Raw genomic sequence first — 11,801 nt, 5'->3', positions numbered from 1 at the left:
CTGTTGAAAGCAGTGTGATATGGATTGGAACAAGTCAGTAAGTGGTCCCAGACCAGTGATTTTTTTTAGCTTCTTTGCAATCTCACACCTCCTTCCCTCTTTTATTTCTCTCTTTCATCCCTGCGCCTCTCTTTGTGTCCCACTCTATATTTTGCGTCTCTTACACAGGTGAGCTGTCACACCTCTTGCTCTCAGCACCTTGCAATTACCCCCTCCGCTCTTCAATACTCACACATACACCTAAATGCCCCTTGGCATGCAAGATAGAAGATAACGCTGCTTTTCGAGCACACAGACACTGAAGAACGAGAACTTCCGAGGATAGCAGAAGCTAATATGTAGTTCAGAGGTTAAAATAGAAACTGTGGTGGAACAAAATGACCAAACTAAGTCAGCAAGTCTTTGTGGTGATCGCACATTTTGTTTTCTTTTCTCTGGCTGATCATCGGGATGGGTAAGAGTTTTCTGAAAGTATTTCTATTTGAAGGAAATTTGAATTTGTTAAACTTGCTAAATTTGTTAAAAAACATGCAGATTTTTTTCAGTTTTCCCTAAAGCTGGTAAAAGTGAACGTAATACCATAAGAATATTGTAAAAGCCTTTTTAAAAAAGTAATGGTTGTGACTCTTTCTTCCTGTACAGTGTGAACATCTTAAATTAATCCAGTTGCTTTGTATTAGATCATTTAATAGCCTGTTAACATGAAGATTTAAGAGCAGCTACAAATGCAGCTCACATGGTGATCCTGCAGGCAATTGAGTTTTAATACACATTTGCCGATGAAAGCAAATAATAAGGGAGAAATTGTGATTGTATAGAATAGAAAGACTTTTTTGTTAAAGACTCGGGATGAGGAAAGTGTTTCATAAGTAGTTACAGTGTACAGATGCTTTAAATAGGCAGCAGTATGCTTGACAGATCCAATAAAAAATAAACAGATGGGCATGGTTGAAGTAATATGGAATCAAAGATGTAGAAAAAACAAAGCCACGTGATTAAAAATAATTGAGCTTTTTCTTTTGCTAATAGTATGAGTCTGGGTGTATATGAAACTGTAGAAAGGTCTGACAAGAGTTACAACCAATGTTCCCTCTAATTTTTCATGTGTCTGAGCAAACACACAAACTCCCTGCGCGGTCCCTTGGACCACTGTGAACAACAGTAGACGTGTGCACTGTGGTCACGCCAGCATCGAATCCATCCAAGTTACATGGTTTATTAAAAGAATCAAATTACAGCATTTACATTTATGTTAGACTACTTATAATTAACTGCTTTAGCCCACTTACAATGAAAATTTAAAAACAAAAAATCTGTGTAGTATGTTAACACTATTGGAAGTAAAAATAACTTGAACTCCAATTTTGAAAACACAACTTTAATTATTTATTCATTTATTTATTTGCTCTGACTTGTATTATGAGTGTGAGTCTGTGGTCTGGGTGAGAGTCCTGTAACTCTCTGTCTGCAAAATACAGTATATAATGACCAACGTTGGGCAATTCATTATATAGTTACTTCTTCGAAAAAGTAATTGAGTTATGCAAACAACAAAGTTTTTTGCAGCTGCTTACCTAAAAATGCAGCCAAGGCATTTTTTTAAATAAACATTTCAAACTATTTACAGAACAATCAGCTGTTCTGCATCAAATTTGATTATTATTATTTGTGCCACTCCAAAAAATAATTTCTGTCCACTATGAGATAAAGGAGAACAACAGCCTGATACCTGCAGGCACCTGTAACATTCAGCAGTCGCCTCACTGTTCTGACACACACAACAAAACTATTGACTACACTACACACTAACTACACAAGATTTGCGCTAAACGTCGCAAATCTCTCACATCTCAAAACACCACCGTCACTCCTAAAACTTCCCCCTTCCTAAACAACTAAATGCCATGTTGCCATATCATTTTTTGATTGGTCCACAGAGTACATTTTTCCGCCAATAGGGTGGAGGGGTGTGTGTGTATGGAGAGTGCTTTCAAGCATTTTCCTTATAAAACGCTGTTTTTACGGTTTCTTCCCGCAGTAAATATAAACAACGATAGTATTCAGTAAGAAAACCAAACATTGCATATATTTTTATCCTAACTCTGGTTTTCGTGGCCTATCAACACAATTTAAAAACTGTTATAAAGTCCACACTTTCCCCGTCAATTGTTCTGTCTGTCCTGCTCACATCTCCAATAGTTGTACATGTTGTCATTACCGTGGCTTCCCTCCACATCAGCCGTGCCGCTTTGCTAGCTAAAACACCGGTGTCGGCACTTAAGGACGCTGTCATAGCCTGTCGACGTTGATCAGCTGCGTATATACGAATGTGAATCACATCAGGGGCTGGACTATGGGATAAGGTGGCATCGTTCTAATCCCATACTGCAGCAGCCAGTCACTTACTGACTAACACTGCAAAACAGAATTGTTAACTTATTTATTTTAATTTCAATTCAGGTTAGATTGTTTTTTTATGTGCGCAACACAGATTTTCTGTGCGCAGAGACCATGCCAACACTGCACAATTGAGCATGCACGCAGCTTAGAGCGAACATTGGTTACAACTGATTTAAAGTGTGGGGGATTCATATATAGAAGAGTAGAAAAATCCAAATACAAGTAAAAGATATCATGAAGATTTTGAGACAACATAGACTTTTTAAATTTAGTTTTGACTGAGTGAAGAAGTTGTTAAAGTAAAAGCTAAACTAACCTTTGGTTAATGCTGAATATTCTGTTGTTATGGCAACCTTTTTGTTCACCATTTTGCATGCTAACCTAGCTAGCAACCTACCTACCTAGCTAGCCCTTATTTAAAACTGACCTTCTACAAAGTGTTACTGCTCCGCAGACTTCTTGGTGACACCTCCAGTAACTTTGGGTTAATGAGACGCTTCTAAATCTGTCTAAAGGTATGGAGGTTTTGCACACACGTATCCATCTGATGCTAACTGCGCCGCCAATTTGAAGGTCTGTCAATTATCATGATATGTACAGTCAAGTGATTAAGAATATGCTGACTTCTTTACAAACACTTGCAAACTACTCTCTGAGGATACTAAAACTGTGAGACCCTTGGCCTTCAAAATAAAAGTTGCACTATTTGAAACATATTGACTGTAGCACTAAGGCACAACTTTTAGTTTGAAGGTGAGCAGTCTCCCATTTCCATTGCACTTTTTCAAGTTTTACTCAAACCTGGTTAGTAGAGAAGTTAGAGTAGATCTTAAGTAGATAGTAAGTGCATCTAATTAATCGAATTTAGAATCTTATTAAGAATTTTGGTGATTTTAGCCCCGAAGAGTTTTTTTTTAACCCTTAAGGTTATATTTCTGGTCAAGTGCAAAGTAATTAATTTTTTTAGTTTAATTTTAGTTTTAGTTATACAGTACCAAATCACAGTTTCCTTGAGGCACTTTATACTGTAAGGTAAAGACCCTAAAATAATGCAGAGGAAACAAGGGAACCCCCAACAATCAGGTGACCCCATATGAGCAAGCACTTTGGCGACTGTGGGAAGAAAAAACTCCCTTTTAACAGGAAGAAATCTCCAGCAGAATAAGGCTCAGGGCGTGACCAGTTGGGGGTGAACAAAGGAAGATGGGACAAAAAATACACTGTGAAGGAGAGCCACAGATTAATAATAACAAATGATTAAGTGAGTCAAAAAGGTGAGTGAAGAAGAAAAAAGTAACAAAACAATGAAAATGTTTCTTGCTCTTTGCACTAAAACACTTATAAATATAATAAATATAACGCATGCTACTGTAACCCAAAACAGCAGTAAGCACACTTATTCTGCAACCTTAGTATTATTATACATTACACAGGTCCTGTAGTTGTAATATGTAGATGGACAACTCAAATGATGCCTAAATTAATCAAATTATTAATTTAGCAGATGAACCAAAAATATTGTCTTGCTTTTGTTTTGGCTTTGTGTTGTTCTGCAGTACCATCAGTGAACACTGGGAAACATCTGTATTAAGACTGAACGTCAACTCCGTTTCCAGCTTACTGTGATTTATGTTCATCCCTGCTTGTGATGTGATCTCAGAACTAATCTGGAATTTATTTATTTCTGTTACTTCCCTTCTTCTGTCTTCTCTTTTTCTTCTTGTCTCTGGGTGTTTATGAAACAGATTTCCCAAGAGCATTTCTATTTTTATTGTTTGCAAAAGTGAAGACATTTTCAGCTTACGCGGTTACTTCTTTGTCCTTGTATGTCCTATCTGAGAAAGAGCCGATCTCATGTCCAAAATCACACCCTATTTATTATACAGTGCATTATTTCTACCTTACGCTGATTTCAGCATAAGTAGGATAATCTATCTTACTTCATCTCTTTCACATTTAAATATCATTTTTTGTGTGTGGTTTGTCTAATATTATGGTCTCTGTCTCACAACTGCTTCTGGGAAAACCATCAAAGGGCAAATAGCTGTAAAACTTTATTGGTGATTAATTGCACTGCTTACCTCCCAGCCATAAGAGGGGCTTTGTGCTAAAGCCCTGGAGGTCTGGTGATGATTAATAATCAGATAACCTCTTGTCCCAGCCTCCACAGGCCAGTGGAGGATGAACCGGAGCAAAGTCGGGGTCTCTGCAGCTATGGTCAGATGACTTCCTGCTGTTTTGGATGGAAGAATATTAACAGCATTTGTGAGCGTAAGTCGTTCTGCAGTTCAATAATGCAACAGCCCCAATCATCCAGCTCCTGAGGTCACTTATGAGCTCAGGGGAGAAAGAAATGTGAGATATTATGACACATACTTTATAATAAGCTGTAACAACCTGAAAGACAGCATTGCTCTTGAGACATTTTTCTGATATTAATTAAATGTGTATATTTTTTATATTTACATTTAAAGCTGTATGTAAAATGCAAAATGTATGCTGAGAGTTAACTATTTCCCTTGGTTTTATGAGGTGCTTCAGTTTCTTTCACATAATTTATGGCTCTATTAGTCTAGTATTATTAGCTCTGTTTCAAGATGCAGGAAAAAACACCTCACAATTCATTCCGATAATTTTATCAGCAGTCACATCACCAATAAACACTAGTGACTCGCCTCCACTGGCAGTCGTACATGCCTATGCTGATGATGATGTGATATGCTTTGGCATGATCGAGTTTCTCTCTTCGTGTCATTCTGGTACAAGTTAATCTTGAATTGTAGAGATTTTTTTTCCCCAGAACTTTGCAGGCTCTTTTAGACGTTTCCTGGGAAACTCTAATCTGGCCTTATTGTTCTAGAGTGTAACCAGTGGTTTGCACCTTGTTGTGTATGTACATTGATGAAGGCGCCTTTTGATTGAAGAACTCCTCGATACCATTCTTGAGATGGTTAGATGTCATGACGTAGTTTTACTTAACCATAGAAATAATTCTGCATTCAATCGCATTCGTGTTCCTCTTTGATGTTTCAGGCCTTTTATTGTGGCTGAGCTGGTCAGTGCTTTCATTGTTTGTAAAAATGGAGCAGATTATTGATTGTGCCACTTTAATAGGTTGATTTTGTTTTTTCTAATCATGACCTACCTCTCTTGTACTGACATGTCTTTTGTGCTCATATTGACATTTCCACTTGGAAGCAGCCAAAGGTCTTTTATCTGCTTAATTTGTAATTAAATAATGAGAGCCCCTGGCTATGAAACTTCTTGTCAGTCATTTGTCTTAACACTTTTGAGCCTCTAAAAATGGCGAACTGTGCATACAAATGTCTGTAATTCCTAAATAGTTAATGCAATGTGTTTTGTGAAATCCCTTGAAAGTCGCCACTTCAATCAAATCTTGATTGTTTGATTTAAAATTGTCTGTGCTGAGCCTAAGTATAAGTATAGTTACTACATAAAGGAAGAATATAGCCACTGTGACATTACCCTTTGTTTTCCAGACTACTGTTTGACAATATTTGGATGAGAACTAACTTTATTAACTGCCCTAATATATAAACAAATAATGATAGAATTGTATTATTTCTTCTTAAGTTGTCTCTTAGTACAGTTAACCACAGTGTAAGCCGTACTATGTCAGATAATTGCATCAAAAATGACCCAGAAGGCACCGCTATGAGACAAAGCTTCATTCAGTGAGTGTAACCAGCTGAGCTGGAGGTCCTCACCCATAGACACCTGTTTAAACACCTGTTTTAGCACACATTATTGTCATCAGGTTTAATCATTAATGCAGTTTAAACTATTCAGTTATATAAATATTTAGCTTGCTAACATGGCTCACATTAAGTTTTTCTCCATTACCCTGTGCACGCTTTACATGCTGTTAAACATGCTTAAAAACAGAAGTTACATTGTGTCTGTTGTTGTCCGCAGCGGTGTGCAAGAGGTCCTGCATAAATGGGAAATGTGTGGGACCGGACAAGTGTTCATGCTCCATGGGATATAAAGGACCGCAGTGCAATGAAGGTGGAGTATCATTTACAAAATCGTTGTCTGTCTTATGTTTTTGATTTCTTAACCATTACCTGCGTCATTCTGCATCATTTACCACAAGGATTTCTATCTACCGCTTGAATAATGTTTCATATTGACTCCAGATGTGAATGAGTGCGGTTTGCCGGAGAGGCCGTGTTCCCAGCGCTGCATGAATACGCACGGTAGCTATCGCTGTTACTGTGAACCTGGATACACACTCAGTGCAGATGGATACACCTGCACCAGTGAGTAATTTCCTGTGGAGGGGAATGCTTAAAATCCACATTAAGAAAAGCCTGCGTGCTGGCAGATTATATTTCTCTCCGATCAGTTTTCTACAAAAAGCTTTCCACCGTCTTCATACCATAATAGGAGGTTAAAGTGTCCGAGGACTCAGCTTACACGTCCTTTTAGCCTCGCATAAATGTTTATGGCTGAAATTTACAGTTTATATTATGGAAAGTGATATCATAACAAACCTTGGCGGTGACAGGGTCAAGAGCAAAGAGCATAAATTAGTGATTCATGTAAGATTTTAGTTTTTAAGGAGCATTCAGTTATCGTTTCTGTTTACAGCTTCATTACTGGTCTGAGTGTTGCAGAGCATGCGCTCGTGTACTGTGTGGTGGCATGACAGTGTGTGTGACCCTCTGACCGATCCTCAGCCAGTGTTTCCCTGTCTGTCTTCCAGGAGAGGCCGCATGTTCCTCCCTGCACTGCCAGTTTGGTTGCCAGATGGAGAGAGGGGGAGCGCCGCGCTGTCTGTGTCCCCCCGGCCTCCACCTGGCTGCTGACAACAAGACCTGTGAAGGTAGTGCCTCCTTAGAAACACCCTCAGTATGTCACCCCGTTTAGATTCTAACTTTTCACAGTTTTTATTCACCCGATAATCAGACCGGTAACTGTTCAAATCTGTATTTTATTTTTTTAATTTACTCATGCAGTAAATATCATCAACAGGTCTTTACAGAATGTGTTTTAATCACACTGCTACTCTAGAAAAATATGTTTGATTCATTAACAATTATAGACCTACTTCTAATCGTTCTTTCCTCAGCAAAATATCAGAACTTTTTCGCTTTTTTGCCTTTGATACTGTTGGTCATGACATTTTAATTTAATTTTAATTTAAGGCTTAGGTTTGGTTTAGGTCAAGGGTCTGTTCTTGGTCCATTACTCTTTAACCTTTACCTTTGACCTCTACATGCTAACACCTGGTACTTTTATATAAAAAAAAAATCACATATTCTATCATTCTTATGCAGATGATACACAAATGCACGTATTGTTTTCCTCTGATGATCTAACCAGTTTTCAAAAATTAATAAGCTGCACTGATGACATTAACAGCTGGATGTCTGATTAGATGATTAGAACTGAACAGAGATGAGAGAGAAATATTTGTTGTTGGTCTAAAAAGTCAGAGGCAGAACATTTGTTCATATTTATCCCCCATTTGTCTGAAACACAGCCAGTCAGAAGCCTTGGCGTCATTTTGGACATGGAAATTTGAACATCAGTATTGAAGTCACACCATCTCAGTTTAGATAATCATATGAATAAGGTCACCAGGACTGCTTTTTATCACTTAAAAATATGTCAAAAATGAGAAAATTCTCATTTCAAACTGAGAAATTGGTCCATGCATTCATGTTTAGCAGGTTTTGCAAGCTCCTCCAAATTATCAGTAAGTTGACTTCAGCTTGGTCAGAATGCAGCAGCCTTTACGGGTACATGCAAATTTGAACATATTACCTCTGCTTACTTTGTGGGATCCAAGTTCAAAATAGTTTTACCTTTAAAACCCTTCTATTAGTTCATAAAATACTTAATGGTTTGTGCAAATCTTTCAAGTATTCCCAGAATTCCCAGATCTTCATGAGCTGAGGTGCTCTCAGTTGCTGTCGTCCTGTTTTCTTTTTTTTTTCTGCCTGCTGACTTTAGGTTAATTACAACTGTGTCTATATTCAAACCCTCAAAACCTTTTTATTCTCACAGGTCTATACTTAGTTAATGTGTGTGTGTGTAACATTAAATAGTATTTTATTTCTTTATTTTGTTGTTTTTATTGCCTTTAACCCACAAAGGTGTCATGTTTTATCGTTTATGTTGAGCACATTGAGTTTACGTGTAATCTAACGTGCTATATAAATAAAATTGCCATTGCTGTTGCTGTTAGTTGTCAATGTGACATTATTCTCGTATATGGGAGAGAGTGGGTTGTTATTTTTAACTGATGTCTGTCTAAAGAGCTAAAGAGCTTTGATTTATAATCATCAACTTATCAGGTCTGAATAAATGCTTAATTAGAACTCATAGATGAATCTATTAGGAAATGTTTGCTCAAAGCTTAAAAATAAAAATAAAGCCTCCACACTCAGTTGAGTGTGATGAAACCATGCACATTATGTCAACTACCTGCAGCTAAGTTACCAGAGATCCACTGATCTGTCCACCCAGTGGTAAAAATAGCCTTTAATGACCTAAAATGAAGGGAATTACCTAAAATGCTGGAGTCCCTCTCGATAACTCCTGACGACTCCTGTCCTGTAATGAAGCGAACCTCGCAGCTGTTAAGGGGCATTCACACACTCTGTGTGGGAGCTAGTCAACTTCAAAGGCAGTGGGAAGTCACTGTTTTTTGTTTTTCTCTCACCGAAATACTGCTCTATTTAAATGACACTGGGACAAATGATAAATAATAATTAAAAAGTCTAAATTCTGCAGGTGTTCCTCCTCTTCCTTAAAGTAAGTATATTACATAGGAAAGAAAATATTTGGTTGTCAGCTTATTAAGTACAGAGACATTTAAATAATTCAAATATAACACACAAAAAATCCTTTATCGCTCACAGAGTTGGTGCAAAATATTAGAAATTCCTCTTAGTACTTCTCAACTAATTTTCTAAAGATGCTCTATCTTTTTCAGTAGGATCTTATATGCATTAATGAAGCCTTCAGTAAAGATAATGTATAAGTTCAGCTTGTAAGTGGCAAAAACTGCAGTTCCTTTAGTGGCCACTTGAGGTTGGCTCCAGAAATGAGTTAATCCCTATAAACTCCCATGATAAAATGCCCAATTTTTCAACACTGAAAAGCATATTTACAACCTGGTAGAGGGGGCAAAATCGTTTTGGCCTTTGTGGATGGTTTCCCCTCTTCTTTTTACAACTCATCTACCTTGATAATTGAGTTAGGGGTGTGGTTGTGTTGATTGAGAGGTGTCCCATCTAGAATCTGCGAGGTATAAGGTAGCTTCTCCAAAATACCAAACATTAATGATGAAGATTTGAAACTGGTAATCCAAAACCAAATTTGTGACGTAATGTTGGTGATGTCCAGGTTTTATTCAATCTATACCCCGCTTAAAGTGTCATAAACAGGTCGGCTTTAAAATCTAGTTCAGCTCCATAGATCTGTGGTCTTGGTTCACAGACTTTGATAATGATTTTATATTTTCATGAGTGACTTGCAGGTTGTGCCAAAAACCCATACACAGCTTCATGGTCCACACCTGAATTTGTATGCGTTTGGGTCATTCCTTGTCTTTTAACAGCGCACCTTTCAAAGCAATGACGTGAGGTCCAGGTACTCATTTGTGTGTTTTAGAAGGTAATTGCTGTTTTGAGCGAAGACAAGAAAGCACCTTGTCCTGGAAAGACTGGGCCGTGTTTGTGTGCACGCATGCGTGTGTGTGTGTGTGTGGGTGTGTGTGTGTGTGTGTGTGTGTGTGTGTGTGTGTGGTCCAGGTGTGGACTGACTCACAATATGTGGTCATGTCTTCTTCATGGGGAAAAAATAAGGCGTCATCATCAAACATTAAGGTGAACACACGGTTTAGGCTTAGGGTGAAATTAGGTTAAGAGTTTAGTGTAAATCTCCAGGAAATGAATGTAAGTCAGTGTAAGGTCTTCTGAAGTGATGTATACTGAGCTGTTGTGTCCCCCAAAATAACAAAAACTTCAGTGATGTGCAATTCAAACATTTATTTGCGTTGTGTTCCAGATGTAAACGAGTGTCAGCAGGATGTGTGTCCACCACGGCGGACGTGCAAGAACACTTTTGGCAGCTTCGTTTGTGTGTGCAAAGACGGTTTTGTGATGGGGGCGCTGGAGGGCTCCGTTAAATGCCGAGGTAAAAAGCAATGTTGTTGAGCAGACTGTCACGTGTGTATGTGTGCGTGTGTGTGTGTGTGTGTGTGTGTGTGTGTGCGTGTGTATTTTGTGTTTTTTTTTTCTAATTCATAGAACTTTGTTGTCTTCTTGGACTTGAATGGTTGGGCATGTTTGCATACTGAGAAAATCTGAAATACAGCGAGAGAGCAAAGAAGATATAACATTTCCCACCAAAGTGAAGCCAGAAGTGATATGAATTTTTGAAAATCTCTTTCAAATTGGTTCCATGTCAGCCCCGTAAATGACTAAATGGATCACAGCACCATCCCCACATGTTCTCCTCATCTGCGCTAATTGGCAGAGGAGAGGGATCATGTGAAGATGTGTTTTGGCAGCAGAGAATCCAGAGACCATGTTTATTTGATGAGCACACATAGCTCACCCACTCAGCTGTGGGCTCACCCGCAAGCTGTTTTTTTTTTTTTTCATCTGTGTGATGAACACTGCAAAATTATCTATTAGGCAGGTTTCGAGGAGTCAGTCCCAAAACCTTTTTTCTTCCCGCTGATCAATAAAACAACTGTAAAGCAGGTCTAGCATACTCGCATGCTGTGAGGCCATCAAACTATTATTTCCTTCTTTTCTTCTCCAAAGATGAGGATGAATGTTTAACCGGGGCTCACCGGTGCAGCCGCCATGCTCGTTGCTTCAACACCGATGGTTCCTACACCTGTCTGTGTTTGGAGGGATTCTTCGGCAACGGACGCACCTGCCAACCCAGGAGAGCCCCGCAGTCCAAGGCTCTCATGTACTTCAACTACAAACTCAGCAAAAGGACCAGACTCCTGCCACCTGCATCTTAGCTCAACTTCCTGCAAACTACATGTGTCAAATAAAAAAGGGCATGCAACATTAAGGAATGATTTAATAAGCAAAAACAACAACATCAACAACAAAAAAAAACACACGCACAACTGTAAAAATAGGCGGGAACACTTTGAACCGACTTGTTTGTTTTTGTTAAGAATTTTCAGCTCAGCTGGAAACTTTTTTTGCATTTTCTTTTTTTTTAATTCCCAGTCAGGCAAAAAAGTGAAATATTCACAGCACCATCGGCTGCCTGCTTAGTATCAAGTAGACAAACCCTTCATTTAACAAGTGCACTGCAAAAGGACTGCAATGTGTATACTTTAATAGTATGTTTGAGCCCAAATAACCAGCAGGAGGCTTTAGTGCCGTGACTCATCT

General features: G+C 38.4%; 1 protein-coding gene across 1 annotated transcript; it reads left to right on the top strand.

Moving 5' to 3' along the window:
• The first annotated feature begins 269 nt into the window (after nt 1-269).
• On the top strand, nt 270-11,516 carry si:ch211-194g2.4 (epidermal growth factor-like protein 6). Its single transcript, XM_006796182.3, has 7 exons — nt 270-454; nt 4,562-4,671; nt 6,337-6,429; nt 6,561-6,683; nt 7,130-7,249; nt 10,444-10,572; nt 11,208-11,516. The coding sequence occupies exons 1-7, from the start codon at nt 378-380 to the stop codon at nt 11,414-11,416; spliced, it is 861 nt and encodes a 286-aa protein (XP_006796245.2). The 5' UTR covers nt 270-377; the 3' UTR covers nt 11,417-11,516.
• The last annotated feature ends 285 nt before the right edge of the window (nt 11,517-11,801 follow it).

The sequence above is a fragment of the Neolamprologus brichardi genome, chromosome 6, assembly GCF_056152115.1.
Source record: "Neolamprologus brichardi isolate AB-2024 chromosome 6, ASM5615211v1, whole genome shotgun sequence".
Lineage (NCBI taxonomy): Eukaryota > Metazoa > Chordata > Actinopteri > Cichliformes > Cichlidae > Neolamprologus > Neolamprologus brichardi.
Note: the sequence above shows the minus strand (reverse complement) of the source record. Positions and strands in the feature narration are given on the sequence as shown.